The sequence below is a fragment of the Heteronotia binoei genome, chromosome 1 (assembly GCF_032191835.1).
Source record: "Heteronotia binoei isolate CCM8104 ecotype False Entrance Well chromosome 1, APGP_CSIRO_Hbin_v1, whole genome shotgun sequence".
In the NCBI taxonomy this organism is placed as follows: domain Eukaryota; kingdom Metazoa; phylum Chordata; class Lepidosauria; order Squamata; family Gekkonidae; genus Heteronotia; species Heteronotia binoei.
The window spans coordinates 148,201,082-148,228,002 of NC_083223.1; the positions used below are offsets into that span (position 1 = coordinate 148,201,082).

A 26,921-nucleotide genomic window follows, 5' to 3' on the forward strand; every position below is an offset into this window, starting at 1 on the left:
ATTCAAAATCCAAAATGTTTCTTCAAATGATATTATTTATTTATTGAATGGTAAGAATCATATAAATAATATAAAATACATAATTAAGTTAATACAATGTATCTGTTGCAGACCAGTTGGGCAATCCTTCTGAATACTAAATATCTAAATTTTCAATCCACTCAATTGCAGCTGGGGAGAGTTGCAAAGAGCTCTATCACATCTCTCTGGAAAGCATGACACTCACATTCTTGTGAGATATGGAAAATAGTTTGGTGGGTGGCACCAAAATCGCATTTGAGGCCTGATATACTGCCCCATTTAAACAACAAGCCTGAACAACTGCCAAAGCCTGCTCATATTCTATTAGCCATCTTTCACACTTTACTTAGCAAGTCAAATCCTGAAGGCATCTCATTGGTGTTTATCAGGTTACAGATACTGGGAGGAACTGACTGTATCCACATTCACACAACCATTTATTCCCTAGACTGAAATTTTGTGATTGCAAGATTTGTGCAGATCTTATTGCTGGGTGTCGGGATCTTAGTCTGGCTAAACCTGTGTCAGCCATGTCTTTGTGGATGGGCAGCTCTCTGTTCTCCGGTGGTTCCAGGAGTGGGAGGGTCCATTACCATAGGGATTAGGCTCCTCCTCCTCTGGAATAGGGTCGGTTCTTCTTCAATCCACGGGGGGCGGAGTGGCCTATCCCCTGGGACCTTCCCTAGTCTTACCAGCCCTATTGCTGGAACAGGATGTGTTCCACAGCTGTGGGCTGCAATGATCCACAATTGTTTTTTCTCATTTGCTTTTCTTTGGTTTTCCAGACCGCGGATAAGCGGCTGGAGAGAGAAGTGGTGGAGGCTTAGCACAGGGAGACGAGTCTCAGCCACACTTTTCCCCGCCGATGTCTGGGAGCTCCTGACAAGGGAGTGGGATGGAGGTTTCTCTGCGGGCTGCCATGTCGGTGAGGGCGGAAAGCAGCGGAGTCCTCAAGTAGCCCCACACAGCGCCGCGGGAGCAACATCTGCGGACAGCCGAGGCCCAACGAGCGGGCACATTCATCCGGAGGAGTTCCGGTAAGAGCCACGACTGGCGGGAGCATGCTATGCAGGGGGCCCTCTACCTGGATAGCCTAAACCACCCCCTTCCTGGTCAGCGCAGTGGCGGGATATGGAGGGCCGCTCCTCACCAGGAGGAGACCCAGCCGGCTGGGTGGCCGCTTTACTGAGTGGCAATTTTTTCCCATTCGAAGGCTCAGGGAATGGGAAACACCCAGTAGCCCAGCAAGAGCCTCAGCAACAGAAGGGCAGAGGAGAGGGGGGAAAGGCGCGAAGACGGGCAGCCATTTTGGGTGAGTTAGCCCCTACTGCTAGCCTTCCTTTCTCTTTTCATTTCCCTTTCCCCAGCCCCAACAAAAAATGGCTGACGGACAAGGACGCTCAGCAGCAACAAAGGGTTCCCCAAGTGAGTTTGAGTTACCCCTTTTCTCAGGGACCTCAATGGCACAGGGGTCATCTAGGACGACTGAGCCTGACCTATCCGTCACCAAATTCCTGGTGTTCCTCTTTCCCAACATTATATGGAAATGGGCCATGACTTAGAATCCCTGAAATTCTTTGTATTGCAGAAGGTAGAAATCGCTGATGGTAGGGATGGCGATTTACAAAAGATCTTTTTGCAGAAGGAGGCGAGGTGAATACATCATCTAAATACGATTGAACCCTTTGGTCTTAATCAATATAATGATCTCTCATGTTTTGTGTAAGTTTTTGAGGTATGTGTCTGTAAAATATAAGAGGTCCCCTTTAAACGCTTAATTAATACCAGCTGTGACTTGTCCTTTTAGGACACTGATTCTCTAGTATGGCCAAGCCGTCATTTGAAAATTCTAATTTGGGCGTTGAGAGAAGCTGATCTGAGGACCTTGTCAGGTTGTATTATGTGTTGTATTTTGTAAATTTTATTGTAATCTGCACCAATGGTTATTGTATTATTGTTGTCACATTTGGTATTATTATATAGTTGGCTTGTGAAGAAGCTGCAGCTGCAGCGGAACGCGATTTAAGCCGGTGATTGCGTGCAGGCAAGAATTTCTCCTTCAGAAGCCGACACCAGTGGAAGGACTCTGTTTGGAATTTACTCCTGTGTAGCATTACTCTGTATAGACTTTCTGTAAAGAATTCATCAGAGTCATCCTTAGAAACAGTGTTTCTGTTTGGGACCTTATGCTCTCTATATGATTTATGGTTTTGGAATGAAATTTGGATGTTTTTGCACAATATAATATATAGATTTTTGTAAATTTTGCCAAATTGTATTCTTGACACAATTGTTTTTAGATTTCAGACAAGGGTGCTCAGCAGCAACAGAGGGTTCCCCAAGTGAGTTTGAGTTCCCCTCTTCTCAGGGACCCCAACGGCGCAGGGGTCATCTAGGACGACTGAGCCTGGCCTATCGAGAGAGGAGGCCAAAAGCAATTTACTGAAATGGCTTAAAAAGGAGCTGTTAAAGGACAGGAGTTTTTTGCAAAACCTGTCTGCTGCTGCCTAAGAGGAGGGATGGTGGCTCAGTGGTAGAGCATCTGCTTGGTAAGCAGAAGGTCCCAGGTTCAATCCCCGGCATCTCCAACTAAAAAGGGTCCAGGCAAATAGGCATGAAAAACCTCAGCTTGAGACCCTGGAGAGCCGCTGCCAGTCTGAGTAGACAATACTGACTTTGATGGACCAAGGGTCTGATTCAGTATAAGTCAGCTTCATATGCCTATGGGCAAAAGAAAAGAAGATGGGAAAGCCTCCCTTGTCACCCAAAGCAGCGCAGGCTGGACTTAAGAGACAGATTCACCGGGGGGCCAGCTCTTTAGAGGAAGAAATGTCCTGTTGCTCCAATCAGTCATCAGACAGGGAGGAAGGGGAACTTTCTGAAGAGGAAGAGACACCCACTGTCCACTCCAGGATCTTTGCCCTGGAGTATTATTCCAAGCTCTTATCCAAGGTTCATCGTGAGATGGGGTTTGAGGCCACACCGAAGGAGAAAGAGGAGCTGGACCTGGACCTTCCCTCTGGCTTGGGGAAGATGATGCCGAAGCTGGGCGTTTCTCAGACAGGAGTGCCGCTTCCCTCACCTTTCTTTAGCATCATTAAGGCAGAGTGGGAACACCCTGCCAAACCCAAGACTAACCCACAGATTTTTTCTAAACTGTATGGTCTTATTTCAGAAGCGACTAAGCGTCTGAAGTTACCCACAGTTGATGACCCAGTGAACAGCCTGATATCCAGTTCATTGCTACCCATGGCAGATGGCCTTCCTAAGGACGCTTGCGATAGATGAATGGAACAGGCTCTGCACAAGGACTTCAAAGCTTCAGCCTGGTCAGTCCGGGTCTCTATGGCTGTGTCCCTATTCACCAGGGCTATGCACTCCTGGGGTCCAGTTTAGCCACAGCTGACAGTGGGGCACCGAAGGAGTTCAAAGATGAACTTAAGAAAATTTCGCTGGCCTCTGCATTTGTTGCCAATGCTACCCTGGATGCTGTACAACTTTCTGCTCGAGCGATGGCTTGCAGTGTGGCGACCAGGTGAAACCTGTGGCTATGTACCTGGGAGGTGGATGCGAATACACACACCAAAGTGGTGGGGGTGCCCTTCATGGAAGCGAAGCTGTTTGGAGACGAGCTGGAACATTTCCTCATTGAAGACGGGGATAAGAAAAACAGTATTACCATCCAAGAAAAAAGATGCTAAACAAAAGAGGCGTTTTCAATCCTTTCAGGACTCCAAAAAGCCCTCTCGTCCGTTGACCTTCAAGTCCTTCAAGGGGAAATGGCAGTCCAGAGGTAGAGACTTTAAATCCTTCTCAGAAAAGTCAGAGTTAGGATCCAAAGGGAACTCCAAAAAAGGGGGGTCCCAATGACTATGCTAGGAACCCACTGGAAGGTGGAATTGGGGGGCGATTGCTGCACTTTGTGAATGTTTGGGCTCAATCAGTGCAAGATCTATGGGTACTAGAGACTGTAACCAAAGGCTACTTCATAGAACTGGACAGGCTGCCGCCCCGCTGGTACTGTTGGGTCCCAAGAAAAACAGATCCTCTGGCCCATCAACAGATGCTGGCAGCGATACGCCACCTTCTCGACATTGGGGCTATAGAGAAGGTACCCATGTCCCAACAGGGGCTGGGGGTATACTCAATCCTGTTTCTGGTTCCAAAAAAGAATGGGGAGGTCTGTGCCATCCTGGATCTCAAATGATTGAACAGGTTTGTCCAGTCAAAGAAATGCAGAATGGAAATCCTATGCTCTATCCTGCCAGCTATTCAAGCCAGAGAATTTCTTACTTCGATAGATCTCTCTGAAGCTTATTTGCACATCCCAATAAAGGAAGATCACTGGCGATTCCTGAGGTTTGTGTACAACTAGAGGCATTACCAGTACAGAGCCCTCCCATTTGGGCTGCAGTCCTCCCCCAGGGTGTTCACCATGATTCTTGTAGCTCTAGTGGCCCATTTCCGCCTTCAAGGAGTCCAGCTGTATCCATATCTGGATGACACTCTGGTGAGAGCACAGTCGTATTAGCAGTCCATCGACATGACACAATTGATGGCGACCACTCTGCAGGAGCATGGGTTTGTGGTGAATCAGAAGAAGAGCAACCTGACACCCATGCAACAGTTAGTGCATCTGGGGGTGTAAATAGATACCATTCTGGACAAAGTTTTTCTCTCAGAGGACAGACAGCGCAAACTTCAAAGGGCATTACTAGAGGTGTTGGCACAGCAGGTGCCAGTGATGCAGTTGGCGCAGCTGCTTGGCATGATGGTGTCCTGCCAGGAGGTGATTCACTGGGCCAGGTTCCATGCACATCCATAACAATTCCTTCGACCCTTCCAGCTCAAGAGGCTCAAGTGCAGCTGGAGGTGCCTACCTTGCTCAGGCTACACTTATAGTGGTGGCAGAACCTGGTTCTATTCCAGGAGGGGATGGATCTCTGAGAGCCACAGAGGGTCATCATGACAACAGATGCCAGCCTGTTTGGCTGGGCAGCCCATGCGAGGGGTCAGATGACGCAAGGAACCTGGTCGTCCTAGGAAACTTGTCGGAGCATCAATTTCCTAGAACTCCGAGTGATCCGCTTGGGGCTGATCCGGCTCAAGACAGTGTTTCAAGGCTGCCACGTGTTAGTCAAGACAAACAATATGACTGCGAAGTCTTATGTCAATCAGCAAGGGGGCACCAGGGTGCAATCCCTTTGCAAGGAGGCAGTGACTCTAATGACATGGGCAGAGTCACATCTGCGGTCCATCAAGGCTGTGCATGTGGTGGGCAAGGACAATGTCCTAGCAGATACCCAGGGTTATTCAGCAGGTGTTGGTTCAGAGTGCTCTTGGCTACTTTCTGGCCTCAGAGGGGTTGGTTCCATGACCTGATGAGGTTGTCGGCGGAGGCACCTTGGCGCCTGCCAGTACAGGAGTCGCTATTACAACAGGGGGTGGTGTATCATCCTCAGCCGGGGATGTGGCAGTTGACTGCCTGGAGGTTGAGCGGGTGCAATTAGCTGATTTGGGGTATTCTCAACAGGTCATTGACACCATGTTAGCGTCTAGGAAGGGCTCCACTAACAGAATTTACAACAACACTTGGAAGGTTTTTTAAGTGGTGTGCAGAAAAGAGTTGGGATCCCATGACGATTCCAGTAAGAAAGCTAATTCTCTTTTTTCAGGAGGGGCTAGATAAGGGTCTTTCTACCAACACACTGTGCAGACAAGTAGCGGCGATCTCTGCTGTTCGTGGAGCTAAGAAAGGGGGGTCCCTGATGGTTCACCTACATGTCAAGCGTTTCCTTCGAGGTACGGCACTACTCAATCCACCCACAGTACATAGGTTTCCTACATGGAAATTTAACCTAGTGTTGAAGGCCTTAACCAAGCCCTCTTTTGAGCCCCTGGCTACTTGTAGTTTGAAAGATTTGACTCTGAAAACTCTTTTTTTGGTAGGGATTACCTCGGCACAGAGAGTGTCAGAGCTTAAAGCATTATTAGTGGACAAGGAGTTGTGTGTTTTCCATGCAGATCGGGTGGTCCTGCAACCAGATCCCTCCTTTGTTAATTCGGTTTTCCATAGGACCTAGGAGATTGTACTGCCTTCCTTTTGCCCCAATCCACAGAGGGAAAGGGAGAAGGAATGGCATCATCTAGATGTTAAGAGAGTCTTGAGTTTCTATGTGGACAGAACCAAGGGGTTCAGGAAGTCAGACTCCCTTTTTGTTTCCTTTAGTTTGGCTTCCTTGGAAAAGCCAGTTTCTTCCTCCACTATTAGTTGGTGGTTATGGGAAGGTATTGCAGCAGCGTACCGAACTCAGGGTCTGGTGCCTCCAGGTGGAGTTACGGCCCATTTGTTAAGGGGGGCGGCCACATCGGCAGCATACAGGGGTTTCCCGTCCTTGAAGTCTGTTTGCAGGGCAGCTACCTGATGGTCCATCCACACCTTCACAAAGCATTATAAGATGGATAAGTGAGCCTCGGCGGAAGCAGCATTTGGCAGCAAAGTGCTGCAGAATGTTCTGGGTTAGGGGAAGCTTGGTATCTCCCTCCCTAAGGGCCTACTGCTGTTGTATGTCCATATGGTAATGGACCCTTCCACTCCTGGAACCACCGGAGAACGAAAGATTGTAAAAACTTACCGTGAAGCTTCCTTCTAGGTGGTTCCGGAGTGGGACGGTCCAACCTGCCCAGAGATGAGAGCGGTTTCCCTGTCTGCTGATTTGTTGATCTGGTTTGAGGGGGATTACCATTACTGCCCTTAGGCAGGTAAGTGGTGTTCTGTGATATGTCTTGACCATATGAGTCCTCTTCCTTGCTTCAATAAACCTTGAGTTGGATCAATATATCCCAGGCTCTTGGTGTCTGTGTTGGGAGCTGTATTTTTTTCCCCACAGAATTTACAGGACAGGGGAGTTATGACTTGGTGTCAACTGGGGAAGGTCCCAGGGGATAGGCCACTCCCCCCCTGGTGGATCAAAGAAGAACCGACCCTATTCCAGAGGAGGAGGAGCCTAATCCCCATGGTAATGGACCGTCCCACTCCAAAACCACCGAGAAGGAAGCTTCATGGTAAGTTTTTACAATCTTCCATTTCCAATTATTGTTCTATATTCATGAAGAAAAGCATTTTGTCTTTGGAGATGAGGGAGAGCAATGTGGCACAACATGGGTAGCCAATAGGTCAGAGTGGGTTTAGTATATCCACTGATAGTTCTCATTGTTGTAGTGAGTTGAACATCAGGTTTGCAGACATGGGGGCCGTTGAGCCACACTGAAGCACCATAATCCACAGTAATATACACCAAGCCCATAGCTGAGCATCTAAGTGTTGTAGCACATGCACCCCCAAGTTGTGCCACATAATTTTTGGAGAACACTGTTTCCTATGTGTATTTTCATTGCAAATTGGTCAGATGGTGTTTATAGTTCAAGGTCCTGTCCAAGGTAATGCTGAGGCTCCTACATGTATAGTTGTGTTTAAATCAGGTGCCATTAAGGTAGACATTCAGTTCATGGTTGGTAAGATTGCTATCAAGATGGAAACAGGAGCATTGTTTTTCTTGGACTTGGGATAAGTCACTATTTATGGTAGTATTTCCTCAGTCCTTTAAATTGCCTTGGAAATCTTATCAGCACTGGAATCCCCTGATAGCTCACAGTCTTCAGGGCAGGTGTGTTTCAAAATCTGGAGTTCTTTTTTTGTTGGGATTGTAAAATCTCAATCCTTCAGAGCTGTGGACAGGGAAGCCAATTGAACAGCTACCTGCTTTGATATCACCTCCAGTCTCCAGGTTTCCTCAGAGCACAGGTGGTCTTGCCCAAAGTTTTTTCAACAAGCACCAGGCTTTTCTACTAGAATGCCTGAAATCCAAATTTGCAGTTGCTTCAGCCCATTTTTGTTTACTTGCAGCACTGAGTTCATGCAGTCATTCATCTGCTGCTTCTGGGTCTTTGCTGTTGAGGAAATTTTGATACAGCCTCTCACTCTGATCGCTCCAACCTGGAATATATTATTTCTGATATCCTTGAGGAATGTGCCCCTTGGCTGTATACATAACAGCTCCAATGAACCGATAGTAATTATTATGGGTCAGAGGAACACTTGCAAGACACCTATCTAGAACTTCACTGAAACTTTTCCAATTTGCCCTCTTAAAGTTGCAACATGGTTTTGGAAAAGACCTGCTAACGTATTTGGATTCCTATAGTATCTGATAACTGGTATTTGGATAACAAGTCAATGCTGACTGTGTGTGAATGCCTCAAGAACACATCTGGATATAGGCAAGGGCTGACATCTCTGGTCAGATGACAAAAATGTTAAATCAGGGTTGGATTCTCTATTCCAAGCCACTGATCTGATGGTGCTTCTGTCTTTAATGCTTCTGTCTGTGTGAAAGAGCCACATGTGACTCCCGAGCCACAGTTTGGCCACCCCTGCTCCAGACCAAGGTGGCTACCCACTTTAATCCATCTTATGTTGGGACATCCTTTTTTTCCTGCCCCCTTCAACTTCGCCAAACATTATTGTCATTTCCAGTGACCCTTCTCATAATGTGGCCAAAGTACAATAGCCTCAGTTTGGTCATTTTTAAGCTTCTAGGGAGAGCACAGGATTCATTTAATCTAGAACCCACTGATTTGGAATTCACTGCCACAGGAGGTGGCGATGGCTGCAAGCGTAGACAGCTTCCAGAGGGGACTGGATAAACACATGGAGCGGAGGTCCATCAGTGGCTATTAGCCACAATGTATTGTTGGAACTCTATGTCTGGGGCAGTGATGCTATGTATTCTTGGTGCTTTGGGGGGGGGGCACAGTGGGAGGGCTTCTAGTGTCCTGGCCCCACTGGGGGACCTCCTGATGGCACCTGGGGCTTTTGGCCACTGTGTGACACAGAGTGTTGGACTGGATGGGCCATTGGCCTGATCTAACATGGCTTCTCTTATGTTCTTATGTTTAGCACCAAAAATGATATGCAGGCCATGTTCTTCAGCCCAGCCAATAAGTGCTTCACCATTCTTATAATTAACCAGGGCCATCTTGCCCACTAGGCAAATTAGGCAATTGTCTAAGGTGCCAGGTAGAGGGTGCCAAATTGGGCTCTTCCCCGCTCCCAGCACCCAAGACAAATGCCTAATTGCCCTGGGGCAGTTAGGCAGCGTCGGCAGGCAAACCACCTCCCTCCCCCGGCATGGGCAGGCCACCTCCGCCCCCCAAGCCAGACGCCAGCCTCTTGCTTACCCCCTTTGGGGGGGCATAAGAGTAGCGCTCTCTCTTAATAGAGAGCAGAACGAGGCTTCGCTCCCCCCCTCCATTCCTGTTCTGGAAGGGAGGGGTGAGAGCGAAGCCTCTTCCTGCTTTATATTAAGAGAAGGGTCTATCACGAGGCTGGTGTTGCTACTCTGAGTGTGCTGGAGGGAAGGGGGGCAGCGGGTAGGCCACCTTCCACCCCCCCTCCCTGGAGCACTCAGAGTAGCGATGCCAGCCTCGTGCTTACCCACTTCAGCCAGCATTGCAATAGACCCTTCTCTTAATATAAAGCAGGAAGAGGCTTCGCTCTCTCCCCTCCCTTCTGAAACAGAAAGGGAGGAGTGAGTGAAGCCTCGTTCTGCTCTCTATTAAGACACAGCACTATTCTGATGCCCCCCCCCCCCGAAGCTGGTAAGCATGAGGCTGGCATCTGAGCGTGCCGGGGAGGGGGGCAGAGTGGAGCGAAGTGAAGTGCGGCACCTCATTGCAGCACTGCAGAAAAAACGGGGGAGGGTCGGGCTGGGGGCGTGCGGGCAGTAAGTCTGCCAGGGCGCCGTGTGCTCTTGGGCCAGCCCTGTCATTAACCATGTATCTCCAATTTCCTTGGTGGCTGTTAAAGTCACCAACATATACAGAAGGATGAAGGTAGGTTGGTAGGACATGTTCTGGCCATGAAATTGCAGGAGGTTTGTAAACATTGACAAGATGTACTTCCTCAACATGTCTGTGTGAATGTTATTGTGGATGCTGGTCAATACCAGCATCACATTTTCAATGTTGCTTTGGGCATGTCACTATGTCATTGGTATGATGGTATATGATGCCAATACCATGGGTATGATGGTATATGATTGGTATGATGGTATATGATGCCAATAACATCATATCCCACAATTTTTGCTCTGTGAAGGGCTTGATTTTCATTATCAAGATGAGTTTCTTGAACAAGAGCTAAATCTATTTTATTGGCCAGTAAGATTAATTAAAAGTATTGGCATTTAGACCTGCCTGTACCCTCATATTCATTTGGCAGATTCAAATGCAGTCTCCTATACCCCTTGTTAAGTAGTCCTGAGAAGGACTGTTTGATTGGCTGATTGTTTTCACGTGTATAGTGTAGTCAGAAGATCCTACAATTATCTGGCAGTCAGAAGTTCTAGCTCTTTATCATTATCCAGGGTGCACCACAAGGAGGTGAGCTAGAATTGCACTCCCTCAAAGGTTATATCTTTAGCATTAGGTGCATCCCCTATCTGCCTGAATCCTCAGATTGGGCCACATCTCCTAAACAGATTTTTCAGCAAACTTGGGTGACTTCCTAAGTTTGAGGGAAAATGAAATCTCTAGAAAAATACACAGGAGCCATGTGGATGCATGCCAGTGGTGGTGTAGTTTTGCTGAGCCCAGCAAAAAAATAGGGAGGATTCCCCCCTCGCAAATATTACTGGTTTACACTTGACATACTTTAATTCACACACACACAAACTAATATCCTATCACAATGGTCCATCATGTCTTAACCATTAAACTACCTTATCCAAATTGTTATGTGCTGAGTAATAAACAAACCTCTAGATTATGCACTAAATACCAAAGAATACACCATCCTGATTTTAAATGTGGCAAGAATAGGCCATCCACTGAGCCAGCCCAAAAGAAAAATACATAACTCCATATCACCTGAAACGTGTGGATGATCTCCAGAGACATCTGGATCATGGTGGACTGACGCTGCTGATACTTTTATATCTATCGTCAGCGTTTGATATGGTCAACCATGAGTTGTTGACCCACCGCCTCGCTGTCGCCGGGATTTGGGGATTAGCTTTACAGTGGCTGACCTCCTTTCTCCATAGTCAAGGACAGAGGGTCGCACTCCGTGGGAAATTGTCCCAGCGACACTCACTTGAATATGATGTGCCACAGGGGGCAATCTTTTTCCCAATGCTATTTAATATAGATATGCACCCCCTTGCCCAGATGGTCTGGGAATATGGGCTGGGTTGTCAGCAGTATGCTGATGACAGCCAGCTCTATCTACTTATGGATGGCCATCCAAACTCCACCCCTGATGAACTGGGTGAGGCACTGCAAGTCATGGCTGGTTGGTTGCGACAGAGCCGACTGAAGTTAAATCTATCTAAGATGGAAGTCCTGTGTCTGGATCGGGGGAGAGGCAGGAAATGGGGTAAAGCTCCCGCCCTTCGATGGTACTCAATTAGTGCCATCAACAGAGGTGAAGAGCTTGGGTTACCTCTTTATCTATGGAGACCCAGGTTGCCGCCATGGCAAGGGCCTCCTTTTTCCATCTGAGGCAGGCCCAACAGTTGGCCCCCTACCTTATCCCCCCATGATCTAGCCACAGTGATTTATGCAACAGTCACCTCCAGACTGAACTATTGTAACTCTCTCTACATGGGGCTACTCCTGATTCTGCTCTGCAAACTCCAGCAGATGCAGAACATGGTAGCCCAGTTATTAGAATTGAGGCCTTTACAGGCGTAGATGCATCCAGTGCTGTGCGAACTGCACTGGCTACCCCTTGAGTATCAGATCCGTTTCAAGGTGTTGGTCCTTACATTTAAGGCCCTTTACATCCTGGGGCCTGCATATCTTCAAGACTGCTTCTCCCCATATAAGCCCCCCCCCCAGGTTCTGAGGTCAGCTGCACAACATCTTCTTGTGATCCCTGGTTCTAAGGACGCCTGACTGGCTTCAACAAGGGCCAGGGCCTTTTTGGTCCGGTCTCCCACCTGATGGAGATCCAGGCCCTGCGGGACATCTAAGTTTCGCAGGGCCTTTAAGATGGAGCTCTTCCGCCAGGCTTTTAATTGATTCAGCGGGTGACCCTTGAAGTCATCGCTCCCCCCAGCACCTTACCATCTAGGTGCTTATGTTATGCTGAACACTATCAGTCGATATGTGGTTTATGACTTGTCGCAAATTATGTGGGTCATGGTTTCTGTTAATTCTGTAATTATGGTATTATCTAGTTTGGATGTGGTTTGTTTAATGTTTTTGTAAGGTTTTTAATGTTGTAAGCCGCCCAGAGACTGCTTAGAATCATAGAGTTGGAAGGGACCTCCAGGGTCATCTAGTCCAACCCCCTGCACAATGCAGGAAACTCACAAATACCTCCCCCTAAATTCACATGATCTTCATTGCCATCTAGCTTCTGTTTAAAAACCTCCAAGGAAGGAGAGCCCACCACCTCCCAAGGGAGCCTGTTCTACTGAGGAACTGCTCTAACGGTCAGGAAGTTCTTCCTAATGTTGAGCCGGAGACTCTTCTGATTTAATTTCAACCCACTGGTTCTGGTCCTACCTTCTGGGGCCACAGAAAACAATTCCACACCATCCTCTATATGACAGCCCTTCAAGTACTTGAAGATGGTGATCATATCACCTCTCAGTTGCCTCCTCTCCAGGCTAAACGTACCCAGCTTTTTCAACCTTCCTTTCTCTTTTTTTTTACAGGTTTAAAACAATTTATTATACTGAAATATATATTGTAATAGCACATTATTGTTTAAAAATTAATACATATACATTTTCTCCATCCCTCCCCCCTTTTGGTGACCCCCGGGAGTGTTTCTTATTTAATCTGTTAAAAAGATAAAACTTTATCTACTAAATAATCATACTTCATTAAAAAAATCCAAGAAAAAAGAAAAAACCATAGGTTATAACTATAATCCATCTTCATAGTAGTCCTTAAATCATTAACACAAAAAAGAAAACCCCCCGAAAAAGATATATTCCAATAATCTCGCTTTTTTACTATAATTCATTTAATAGTTTCTTTAGAGATTAACCATTGTCAAACATCGCCAAATATCCTTTAACATTCCATTGTTTTTCAACATACTTTTGGAACTTTGCCCATTCATTTTTAAACTTCTCTAAGTCTTGTTCTTTTAAGATTGTTGTAAGCTTGTCCATTTCACTCCAATGCATAACTTTCATAATCCACTCCCACATTACTGGTATTTTGTCTTGTTTCCACATCTGCACATATAATGTCCGTGCAGCTGAAAGCATATACCAAATTATCATTCTATCTTGTTTCAAAAATGTTTCCATTTGTAATCCCAATAAAAAAGAGTCTGGTACCTTCTTAATATTATATCCCAAAACTTTCAAAATCTCTTGCTAAATCATTTGCCAAAATTGTTTTGCCTTTTCACAAGTTCACCACATATGATAGAAAGATCCTTCTTGTTTTTTACATTTCTAACATCTATCCGACACCTGATTGTTCATTTTTGCTAGTTTCTTAGGTGTCATGTACCACCTATATAACATTTTAAAGCAATTTTCCTTAATTTTATAATATTTAGATATTTTCATAGAGTTCTTCCATAAATGTTCCCATGACTCCATCTTAATTTCTTTAGTTATATTTATCACCCATTTTATCATTTGTGATTTAACTACTTCATCTTCCGTAGACCATTTCAGTAATAATTTATATGTCTTTGAAATCAGCTTTTCATTCTCCCCAAACAGCATTCTCTGCAATTCTGTTTGTTCTTGTCTTATTCCATATTTCTTAATGTCCTGTTCAAGCAAACTCTTTATTTGTTGCAGTTGAAACCAATTATATTTATACTGTATCTCCTCGGCTGATTTTAATTCCACCTTTCCTCCTTGAATTTTTAAAAGCTGTTTATATGATAACCACTTCTTTAATATCTGAATACAATTTTATTACTTCTGTTGGCACAATCCAAAGCGGCCTCCTCTCATCTTCATATCTTTTATATTTTGACCAAGTATTTAACAAGTTGCTTTTTATATAGTGATTTGAGAAGAAGCCATCCATCTTATTTTTCCCATAGTACATGTAGGCATCCCATCCAAAAACATTTCCATGACCTTCCAATGCCAGTAGTTTTCTATTTAGTAATGTCATCCACTTCAGGCATACTGCATCATGATATAGCTTTAAATTAGGTAATTGAAATCCGCCACTCTTTCGCATTTGTCAAGATTTTCATTTTGATTCTTGGTTTTTTTCCGGCCCATAAAAATTCTGAAAGTTTCCTTTGCCATTTATTAAATTGTTTGTTGTCTTTCACTATTGGAATTGTTTGAAACAGGAACATAATTCTCGGTAAAACATTAATCTTGATTGCAGAAATTCTGCCCAGCATAGACAAATTCAATTTATTCCATTTTATTAAATCTCCATCTATCTTATGCCAGAGTTTCTCATAATTATTTTTATACAAATCAATATTTTTTGTTGTTATTTCCACACCTAAGTATTTTGCTTTAGAGGTAACTTCGCACTCTGTTAACCTCTGTAGTTCTTCCTCTTTGCTCTTTAACATATTTGTGCACAAAATTTTCAATTTTTCTTTGTTTATATAAAAGCCTGCCAATTCTCCATATTCTTGTATCTTATGAAGCAACAATGGTGTTACATGAGTGGGATTTTCATTAATAAACATTACATCATCTACAAATGCTCTACTTATAACAAAAACCTTTCACTTTCAGTCCCTCTATCTCTTTATCCTCTTGAATTTGCACTAGCAAAACCTCTAAAGTCATTATCAATATAAGTGGAGACAGAGGGCAACCTTGTCTTGTTCCTTTACTTATTGTAATTTTTTCCGTTAAATCTGCATTAATACAGAGCCTTGCTTGTTGTTCAAAATATATCGCCTTTACCATTCTTATAAAATCTCCTCCCAATCTCAGTTTCTCCATCACTGCAAACATAAAGTCCCAATGTACATTATCAAATGTTTTCTCTGCATCTGCAAAGAATAATGCTACTTCTTTTTCAGGATGTTTCTCATAATATTCAATAACGTCTATAACTGTTCTGATATTGTCTCTAATTTGTCTTCTGGGAAGAAATCCTACTTGTTCTTCTTTAATAAAACTACTCAAATCCTGTTTAAGCCGTTCTGCAAGAATTCTTGCATATATTTTATAGTCATTGTATAAAATTTTGCCGTAAAGCCATCTGGACTGGGTGCTTTTCCTAACTTCATTGAATTAATCGCCTCCTCTATTTCTCCTCTTTCAATTGGTTTATGCAACACCTTCTCCATATTTTCTGTTAAGGGATTTACATTAATTTTCTGTAGATACGAATCAATTTTTTTCTATCCACGCTTTGACTTCTAAATAGCTTGGCATAGTATTTATAAAATTCCCTTTTAATTCCTTCATGATCAACAATATCCTTTCCTCCCGACACAATTTTGTTAATTACTTTATTTTCCCTTTTTTTTTTCATTTGCCAAGCCAGATATTTCCCAGGTTTATTTGCTCCTTCAAAAGATTTTTGTTGAAGTCTTTTTAAATTCCATTCCACCTCTTTATTCAACAGGTGTCTCAATTGACTTTGTAATATTGTAATCTCTCTTATAATTTTCTTTTTCCCAGGTCGCTTTTTAAGCTCCTTCTCCTTTTTTCCAATTTCCTTCTGAATGTCCATCATTTGCTTATTTTTGGCTCTTTTTATTATTCAATGTAATTAAGATGCCCCTCGTTACCGCTTTATAGGCATCTCACATAACTTGGAATTGAGTGTCCTCATTTTCATTTATTTGGAAGAAGCATTTAGTTTCCTTTTCCAGAGACACCACTATCTCTTGTTTCTGTAGCAAATCCTCATTTATCCGCCATTTTGGAGTCTTTTCCCCTGATTTTGCAGACCACATTATTGGATTGTGGTCTGCCCTTATTTTAGGAAGTATCTCTATTTTTTTCATTAGTAGTCCAAGATCTTTTGTAGACCATATCATATCAATTCTCGAGAAAGAATTATGCCTTGCTGAAAAATAAGTATAGTCATGTTCTTTGGGGTTTAATTCCCTCCAAATGTCTTCTAAACTCTCTTGTTTTACCAACTCAAAAAATGACTTTGGTAATTTTACTTCATTATTTTTTTCCCCAGACCTGTCCAGAATATTTTTTACTGTTCCATTAAAATCTCCCATTATCATAATTTGTTCATACACCACTTGGTCTAATTGTTGCATAATATCTTTTTAAAAAGAGTCTTTTGCTCCATTTGGGGCATATATTCCCAACAACAAAGTTCTTTTATAGTTCAACGTCACTTCCACAACAATATATCTGCCATTATCGTCTTTAAAAATTAATTTTGGGTCTAATTCTTGTTTGATGTAAAAAACTACACCCCTTTTTTAATCCTTGTCCAATGAACAAAATTCCATCACAAGTTGTTTATTCCACAAAAAATTATAATTCGTTTGTTTGATATGTACTTCTTGCAGGCAAATTATATTACAATTTTGTTTCCCAATCCAATGAAAAATTGCCCTTCTGTTTTGTGGTGAATTTAGTCCATTTATATTCCAAGATATTAATTTGTAATCCATAATGTTTTTTATTCTTGATCTGTTCCCCCAAAGTCCTTATGCACCCTATTTCCTGGGTGTTAGTGATGGTAAATCTCCGTCCTTTAAACTCAAAACTTAACCCCTCTGGGAGTACCCATCTGTATCTCAATTCTTTTTCTCTCAGCTTATCTGTCAACTTCTTATAGAGTCGCCTGTTGCTGATGACTTTCCTTGGGAATTCTTTCATGATTCTTAAACTACTGCCATCCACCTCCAATGTGCTCTCAAATTGTTTACTCAGAATCTTTCCCACCAAATCTCTTGTCACAAATCTGACTACCACATCTCTTGGTAGTTTGTTTCTTCTGGCATATTCCGAATTTACTCTATAAATGTAGTCATAGAGATGATTAGTTTCATCTGGGTGACTGGGTCTTCATCCAAAAATTCAGCAATGATTTTTATTATATATGTCCTTAAATCAGTCTCAGTAGATTCAGGTACCCCTCTTAACCGTATCTGATTTTCAATTAGTTTACAGTCAAGTAGTAGTGCTTTCTCATGCATTTTTTGAATAGTGGAATTCACTATGTCTATTCTTGTACCTTGGTCTTTTACCTTTTCTTCCACCTCTTGAACTTTCTTTACCGCTGCTTGAAAATCTTTTCTAAGATCTTCAATTTCTTTTTTAATTTCTTTTTAAATTTCCTTTTTAACCTCTTCTGCACTGGACTCAATGTCTTTCTTTCTTTTTCTTTCTTTCTTTCTTTCTTTCTTTCTTTCTTTCTTTCTTTCTTTCTTTCTTTCTTTCTTTCTTTCTTTCTTTCTCTCCTTTATTATTTTTACCAATCTTGCTTCCATAGCATCTATTGCCTCCTGCCATTTGGCCATTTTTGCTTCTTCAAGTGACCCAGCTCTCGTTCGAATCTGCTTTGTTGCTGATTTTTGCACAGACATCCCTATTTGCCCATTGCTTAAATAGGCTCCAAAGTTGACCTCTCAGATTCAATTTTTAAGTACACAGTCTTATAGATTGGACCATGCTCTTTTATATGAGCCCAAAATCAATGTTCCCTGAAGCTTTTAAGTCCAGATATTATTTTTTTTAAATTTTTATTCATTCAAAATGGCATCCGCGGCTTTTCTGTCCTTTTTAAAAAACTTTTCCTTTTTTCTCCAAAACTGCACCAAAGTTGATTCTGAATTTATAATCCAATAGATTTCACCTTTTAATAGTGATATCTGCCGGCTCCACTATTTTTTAAAGTCCCAATTTCTTTTAATTAATTTTTAAAATGTTGACCTTCTTTTAATGGCCGCCAATGCTTCTCTACGATTTAAAGACCTAGAGAGGGCTGGGAGGCTTGCTGTTTTCCCTTCTCTTAATGGCTTCTTCTTCCTTTCTTGCCACGAAGTCTCGTTTTCAATGGTAAAGAAGTCTTGCGTTATTTCTATGATGCCATTTCTTGTGTCGTCTTCACTAAGTCAGCATTTCTCTTCGGAGGGGGTTGTCTGCTCTCGACCACAGGTATTCAAAACAATACTTGTTTTTCCACTTTTAATCTTATATCTCCAATTTCACCAGTCCCAATAATACCCCCTCCTTTATCTTCCTTAGTTTAAGATGATATAACTGGATCCAGACCTTTGTTTTTATTTTAAATTAGTCTTATATTAGTCCCGGACTGATAGATATAGATCTTTTACCATCAATGCTGATATCCTTCTGTACACTGCTCTTTTTGACGATAGATATTAATCAGTCCCAAAGAAGCTTTGGATCTTGCTGAATTTAAGTCAACTTAATGACCTCAGAAATCCTCTGTAGATGATTGAATGCAGTCCTTCTCTGGGGACTCTTCAAAGCCAAAAAGGAACCCCACTGGAGTCCCTCATCAGTCAAAGTAAATCCCCTCAGAACTTAATATGCATATCTTGGCCTTCTCCCTGCCTGGAAGAAGTAGGCTGCAGGTGTTGCAATCACCTTCTCTAAACAGAACAGAGGCTCTGGTCTGCTCCTCTGCTGAGAAGCAGCTCAATCTGCCATGTCCAAAACCCGGAAGTCTCCTTCAACCTTTCTTCATAGGACATTGTCTCCAGACCCCTCACCATCTTTGTCGCCATCCTCTGGAACCATTCGAGCTTGTCTATATCCTTCTTAAAAAGTGGTGCCCAAAACTGAACACAATACTCCAGGTGCGATCTTACCAGAGCAGAGTAAAGCGATACCATCATTTCACGTGATCTGGACAATATACTTCTGTTGATACAGCCCAAAATTGTATTTGTCTTTTTAGCCACCACATCACACTGTTGACTCATGTTCAGCGTATGATCCACTAAGACCCCTAGATCCTTTTCGCACATACTATTGATAAGATAAGTTTCCCCCATCCATGCATTGGATTTTTCCTACCTAAATGCAGAACTTTACATTTATCCCTGTTAAAATTCATTTTATTGGTTTTAGCCCAGTTTCCCAGATGTCAAGCTGACGGGTTGGTAGTTACTCGAATCCTCCTTTTTTCCCCTTCTTGAAGATGGGAACAACATTCACCAGCCTCCAATCTTCCAGCACCTCTCCTGTTCTCCAAGAATTCTCAAAAATAATAGCCAGAGGCTTAGAAATTACATCCACAAGGTTTTTTAGAACCCTTGGATGCACTTCATCTGGCCCTGAGGACTTAGTTTCATTTAAAGAAACTAGGTGTTTATGTATTACCCCTATGTTGATCCTAGGTTGGAACTTCATACCCTTCTTATATGTTCTGTTTTTGCCATGTTGAGCACTGTTTCCCTCAGAAGATAAGACTGAGGAAAAGTAGGAATTGGGTAGTTCTGCCCTCTCTTCATTACCTGTTACAATTTCACTTTCCTGCTTGTGGGATAGGGCAGGGGTATAAATAAAAAAATTAAATTAAGTTAAATTAAACTGCTTCCCTACCTAAAGCAACTATCAAGCTTTCACTGCAAGTTTTTATAGCTTCTCCTCAGAATCCAGATGGGACTAATTCTCTCACTATCTCCTCTACCACAAACTGAGCAAGAACAAGTGCAGGAAAAATAAATATTTTTGTTTTTAAGAGGATATGTCAATGCTTGAAACAAGGCAACCAAAAAGTATTAAAAGTATTAAAGTCCCATTAGCAGTGTGGATGCTAAATACATACTTAGTTCTCCCTCAGCAGGATTTCAAAGTGCTTATGGAATATGCCAATTGTAGTGAAATGTGAATCCCTATTAGGCCAAAGCAAGAGGGGAAGCCAAAAGTCCTAACAGGAAATGTGGTGGGGGATCACAGAAACTACACTGGAAAGTAACCCAGTGATGGAAAACCCAACCACTGCTATGGTGGATGCCAGAAGAGGCATCAAACCCAGCCACCATTGTGGCAAAGGACTCTAGGACAGACCTTGGGCCTAGCCACCATGGTGGAGCCACTCCAAGCTCAGAGTGACTCCCAAGCATCATCATTGTTGCTACCAGGGTTAAGGTGGGTGGTGGGGCCTGAAGTTGTGATGTGGGGGGGGGAAATGTGTGGAATTATCCCCCCATGAATCTTGTAGGCCTCCCACGTAGTTATTAAAAAGTCATGGAGTCTCTGCCATTCATCTGACACTCATCTTTCTAACCAATCTCTTCTAACATTGCTTAATTTGTATTATACAGTCTGCTTTTTTTCTTTAAACAGGTAAATAGCTTTAAAGTAGTGAATAATGAATTTTAAAAAGGGGGCATACCAGGATGTTCTCTATTTGTGGATGCATTCACACAGGGCTTTTTTTGAGCAGGAATGCCGTTCTGGCTGGCTTGGCACCAGGGGGTGTAGCCTAATATGCAAATGAGTTCTACAAAAAAGCCCTGTGTGAAGCAATGGTGATATCAGGGGGCATGGCATAATATGCAAATGAGTTCCTGCTGGGCTTTTCCTACAATAAAAGTCCCGGTTGTATTCCAAGCAAACAATAACAGAAAGTGATATTTAGGGTCCCAGGGCATGTCTGAACAGGCCAGATAGCATATATTTGCTAAAGCTAAACAGGTGTATGTCTGGTCCATGCTGAGTTGGGAAACCTGCTAGGAATCCTGGGTAAAGTTCCCTGAATTCTATGGTGGAAAAGGCTGGAGTATAAATAAACAAATAAAACTAATCAACTTTATTTTTTAAGTTATACCAAATCTAATCATTATAATAATGACAGAAATCTTCAGAATATTTTGGCAATGGCAGTTATTCTTGTCTCTTGTTTTTGTTTTCTCATAGTTACACAATATGAAAGCAGTGGCAGCAGCAGTGAGGAGAGAAAGTGAGCAGATAATCTAATTGACAGGGGGATCTTTCCACCAGACAAGTTAGCAGAAGTTCCTGTCAGCTAGGATTTTCACCAAAGGCATTTCCATGGACTGTATTTCCACATCAATGTAACAAGTGCTTTCTTGATTTCATAATATATAAACAAAAGTAGGTCCAGTTTATTTGCTATTCTGTTCTTTACTCTGGTGCTGAACCTGGCTGCATGCTTGCCAAAGACAAATGTGTGTGCTTGGAAAGAAGGTGCTGCAATCAGGATGGGGTGAGGATCTGGCAGAAGCTTCCCCTTTATGATAGGTAAGCAGACTGCTTTTGCTGAGAACAGAAACCAATGGAAATGAAAACTATTTAATTTTAATCCACTTGTCTCCAAATCAATAAAGCAGGGTTGCCAGTCCCCAGGTCCAGGCAGGAGATCCCCCGGTTTCAGGGGCTTCTCCCTGCAGTGGACCAGTGGCCTGTGGAGGAAGCTCTGCCCCTAAACTGGGACATTGCTGCACGATGTCCTGGATGCAACGGTATTCTGGTTTGGAGGCAAAACTCTATAGTTTGAGGGCAAATTTACAATAGCATTTTGCAAAACAACAACAACCAAAACCGAGAGTGTCACCCCCAACATTGCTAACGTGATAGCGTGCCTTCTGGGTGATGTCAGCACATCGTGCAAACGACCCACAAATCCCCCCCGCTGTAATGATGACAGGACCTGGCAAACCTACAATACAGACTAGGAATGGGCATGAACTAAACCGTGAACCACGGTTCAAGATCAAACCAGGCTGGTTCATGGTTCCTGAACCAGGGGTTTGGGAGAATGCGCCTCTCACAAACCCTCCCCAAACCTGAGGTTTGGAGAGGGTTCATGCAGGCTCTGAAGGCATTTAAATGCTGTCAGAGCTCACCACCAGCCCCCTGGCCTGACCCAAGTGGTCTTGCCCATCCTGTTCTTCCCAGCCCCTCTGGCATCTGAGCACCTACCATCATGGCCTGTTTTCTTGTTGGAGTAGGTTTGAATTTTTCTGCTAGTAGGTAAGTCCTGCCTCCCAGCTCAGCCTTGGTTGAAGTTGCCAGTAGAATTACCAACTTCAAGGTGGCAGCTGGATATCTCCCACTATTGCATCTCCAGATGACCAAGATCAGTTCCCTGGAGAACATAGCTGTTTTGGATGGTGAATTCTATACAGATCATCCTAAACCCCACCGTCTCCAGGTTCCACTACTTCCCAAAGCTGGCAACTCTAGTTGCCAGTCTCAGAAAGAGACTTAACAAGGGCTTGGAGGCTTGCCAGCAATGTGGGTGCTGGATTTGGCCTCTCACTGGCATGAAGCCACCTCACCTTCTCTGGAAGCCATCAAGTAATTAGAGAGCCTTGGAAATAGGAGGGCTAGCTTCAGTTGTAAGTAGCCTGTTCATGAGGACCTCTGTTTTCCCTCCTTCTTGCAAATCCTTGTAAAATGGCAATGCCTGGCCGTTTTTTTTTTTTAAAGGTATCCATTTCACATTTTGCCTGCTATTGAATCAAAACTGTAAGACTAAAATAAGCACTGTCAGAGCAGCTAATTGATTTTTTAAAAAATAACTATTCACAAGATATTTTAAATTTATCCTTCAGGTGAATAAAAAGCAGAATATATAAAGACACAAAATACAGGTACCCAAAACATGAAACTTCTATCAAGCAGGTTTCACATTCAACCTTTAAAGCTGTCCACTTCAGCAGTTAATAGATAGGAATTATTATTTCAAAAATGAGACATGTTGTTTATGACACAAGGAACTATATCACTCTCTGAGGGAGGGTGGAAACCTGTATATGCCTTATAGTCTTTCTTAGTCTTATTTGGATGTGGAAAGCAAAGCTATCAATTTACTAGCCATTTGTCACTGGTTCCATGTAATACTGAATAATATTGCATTTGGATGTATTCCCCACAAAACAGATAAGTCAAACAGTGAACACTGTGTGCTGTTTAAGAGATCATAAAATAAGTACAAAACCTATTGGAAAATGCAATATATACAAAAATTACTGTATTGCAAAACATCACAATCACATTATTAGTATTCATCAGGACTTTTTTTGTAGCAGGAACTCCTTTGCATATTAGGTTGCACCCCCCTGATGTATCCAATCCTCCAAGATCTTGCAGGGCTCTTCTTAAAGGGCCTACTGTAAGCTCTTGGAGGATTGGCTACATCAGGGGGGTGTACTCTAATATGCAAAGGAGTCCCTGCTACAAAAAAAGCCCTGGTATTCATAAACAATCATGGCCATTTCCATACAGGTTATATACCCAGGTTCAATATTGTTGGGAAGTACTCTTCCCCTCCCCTCACTTCCCCAAAGCATTGTGGCACATTGGTGCATCTCTTTGGGGTTCCCCAGCTTTTCTATGATGTTCAGAAACCTGCTTTGCTGCGAAGTTTTGGGAAAGATATCAGTAAAATCTTAATGCAGGGCTGCCAAGCTCCTTCTGGGGATGAGGTTTCCCCTGGTTTGGTTGCCCCCAACCCACCAGCACAAAGTTGGCTGGCAGGGAGATCCCTGCCCCCAAAGAGCTCCGTTGGTACACAATGTGCCCAATGCGATGATGTCACCAAGAAGTGACATCATTGTGCAGGGCACTGCACCGGGGTTGCTCTAGCATTTGAGTAAAAACTCTATGGTACCATAGAGCTTTTTACCAGAATCGTAGAGCATCCATGGCACAACATGCCTAGTGCAATGATATCACTTCTGGGTGATGCTATTGCACCTCATGCGTGCAAAGTGTGCATGAATGGAGTCCCCTACCAAGACCAAGGCAAGACCTGGCAAACCATCTGAATGGCTGTCATGTGAGCAGGAAAGTTGAGATTTTCCTTACCACATAGAAGATTTTCCCTTACACTATGCCCACTGTGGCCAGTTCCTTCTCCCATCACCAGGGAGGCTTTTTAAAATTGGCAACTGCATGACAGCAATATATTATTTTGCAATATATGTAACAGGTTGTCTGAATTCCTAAAAATATCTAGCTTCTGCCACTGTGAAGATAAAAGGCATATCTTGATAGCAGATTTGTTTTTTTAAAATAAAAGCTGAGAATTCAGAGAACCTGTTACACATATTGTCATAATGGTATATCGATACATGCAATTGCCAATTTTAAAAAGCTCCCCTGAAATAATATTGATCTCTTAAATGACAAGACATTAAGAAAACAACAGCAGTGGACTGGATCCAAAGTCCAGTTTCTGTTAATAACAATTCTATCAGGTAAGAACTTTTCTGTCTCCACTCTCCCATTGAGATTCCCAAAATGGGAAATTCCTGGGAGACAGCAGACCCTTAGAAACAGTATGCAATGTGAGCTTGGGAAAATCAGGAATTGGGATAAAAGGGAGAAATAACTGAAAAATTACTCCTGCCTTGTCATTGATGGAACTGACCTCAGATCCCACACCATGTGTTAGCTTGGCATTAGGGATCATACTTTAAGTCAAGTGGGAAACTGGTGTGCCTGGAGACCTTGAAAGCTTTTGAATGGAAAATCAGTGGGGGAAACAATCAGATTTGCACAGAGATTACAATTCTGCAGGGCTTGTAAAATGGAGCAAGCAGTGGATGTCCAATGACATTGGCCTCCCTTGCATTGGCCGCCTTTGGCACTCGCATATCAGCTGTCATTCAGAGTGGTCGACCTGATCCATCTTGATCCATCACTCCTCCTAGCATGGGGCCAGCATATTTTACTATGTAGTTAATTGCTGAATTGTCAGTTAGGAAACCCAGATTATTTCTGGATTACTTAATGTTTTTTATTGATTATTTTACCCTTAATGACTATATAATGTTTTAAACTGCTGCTGTGTTGTGACATGATGTGAGCTTCCCTGAGCCCACTTGCAAGGTAGGGCAGGATATAAACCTAAATAAATAGCATGTATGGATCTTAGGCTTCCCAACCCCCCCGCTCTGCCGAGGGACCCCTGAATTAGCAGCCTAATCCCCCGCTCCCTAAAAATCTGATAGCGGGGGTGGGGGGGGGTGGAACGGCGTCGTGTCTCTTTCCTTGCCTGGCTTCAGGATTCTCCCTTCCTCCGAGTTACAAAGACCCGCCCACCGCCGGCCTGCTATTCACTCCAGTCTGGCCTCCCTTCGCGAGGTGCATGCTGGGATTTGTAGTCCTTGCATCCTCTCACGTCTGCTGAGCATTATTCTCTATGTGGAGATTGATTCTCATAGGGTATAATGGGGAATTGATCTGGAGGTTTCGAGGGCTCTGGGGGAGCTGTTTTTTGAGGTAGAGGCACCAAATTTTCAGTATAGTATCTAGTGACTCTCCCCAAAGTGTCTCCCAAGTTTCAAAACGATTGGACCAGGGGGTCCCATTCTATGAGCCCCAAAAGAAGGTGCCCCTATCCTTCATTATTTCCTATGGAAGGAAGACATTTAAAAAGGTGTGTGGTTCCTTTAAATGTGATGGCCAGAACTCCCTTGGAGTTCAATTATGCTTGTCACACCCTTGTTCCTGGCTCCACCCTGATGTCTCCTGGCTCCACCCCCAAAGTCCCCAGATATTTCTTGAATTGGACTTGGCAGCCCTAATGGATCTTAGCCAGTCTGTCCCTTTCAGATCCACAAATATATAAACGCCTGTTCAGATGCCCAGATAAATGTCAAATAAAATAGGAGTCCAGTAGCACTTTAAAGGCTAAGCAAACATAGTGCCACTGGAATAAACTTTGCTTCACCAGACTAACACAGCTATCAGGAATTGTCAACAGAAATCAGAAATACATTTCATGACCCACATGTCTCTTCTACCTCCTGTTCTCCTCCACAAGGTAACTTGCAATGTTTTGCTCAGTGCTATCAAGGGAACTTGGAGAAGAAAGTGCTACAGATGCTGCTTTTAGGGGCAGCCACATGCTTCCTGTAACATCATTACATGGATGATAAAATGGGAGTAGAGGAGAATAATATAAGCTGTTTTAGTTCCCCATTGGGGAAAAATCAAGTTATAAATAAATAAATAGGTGTGGTGGTTCTACAGCTTTTACTGATTTCAATTAACTATTACTTATATTATTGAGAAAGAGGAGCTAGAAACATAGCGCCCTATGCAAGCTCAGAACTTGAATCTTGCCATGTATAAAAAGATTCAGAAGTGTGGGGAGAAGTAAAAGTTTTCCTGGCTTCTTGCTTCTTTGAAATGAGCAGCTCTTTGGCTAGTCATCAAGTTGCTACTTTCTTAATTCAGTAATAGTTCCAGATGTCACTAAAGCAGACCACATATTGTAAAATATTACCTTTCCATAGGAACCTTGTCCTAACACTTTCAGCAGCTCAAACTGTGATGGGTCTGCTTTTTCAAAACCTTCCTTAACATGATGACTGATGTCTATCTCCTTCACAATTCCTTCTTCCTGTGAATAAAGAGGAAAACAAACCAAAGCACAAGCATTAGTATGAATAAATATATCACTTATTTAAACCACTGTCACACAAATTCTTCTGTCACTTGGAAAGCATGAGTTGTACTAGCAGAACAATTAACTTCACCTCACATAGTATTTCCTTTTCTTCTATTGAGCATACTGAGTTCCAGTTCTCCCCTTTCCTCCTATGGCTTCATGAACCCATGAAAAGCTGCTGCAAAGGGTTAAAGGCCCCTTAGGAATGGATTGAGATGCAAAATTGGGGAGCTTACAGCTCAAGGGAAAACTGGTCAAAGAGAACCTCTTGTGCAAGCTCTTCAGCAAACAAAACAAGAGTATGAGTGGGTGATTTCTGCCAATTCCTCCATGCTGCATCCTACTCTCTTGCTAAGGTTTCCCTGACTCATAGGTGTAGATCGAGGGGTGCTGCCCGGGGATGAAGAGAGAAATTCATTCTGTGAACTCATTTCATTCATGATTCATTGTATCCAGTCCCTTGTACCTCAGTGTGACACACAAGATTCTTACTTATTTCTGTTTATAAAATCCAAGGATAGATCATTAACTTTTTAAAAAATCTCTAAAAT

The 26,921-nt window shown here is 43.0% G+C and overlaps 1 protein-coding gene across 3 annotated transcripts in view; it reads right to left on the reverse strand.

Annotated features, from left to right (window-relative positions):
- RPS6KA2 (ribosomal protein S6 kinase A2) overlaps positions 1 to 26,921 on the reverse strand; it is a 428,828-nt gene that overhangs the window by 151,771 nt on the left and 250,136 nt on the right. For all 3 annotated transcript variants that reach the window (XM_060242135.1, XM_060242152.1, XM_060242144.1), the window contains one exon: positions 26,206 to 26,322. In XM_060242135.1, the coding sequence (XP_060098118.1) occupies positions 26,206 to 26,322 (117 nt within the window). The remainder of the gene's footprint in view (positions 1 to 26,205; positions 26,323 to 26,921) is intronic.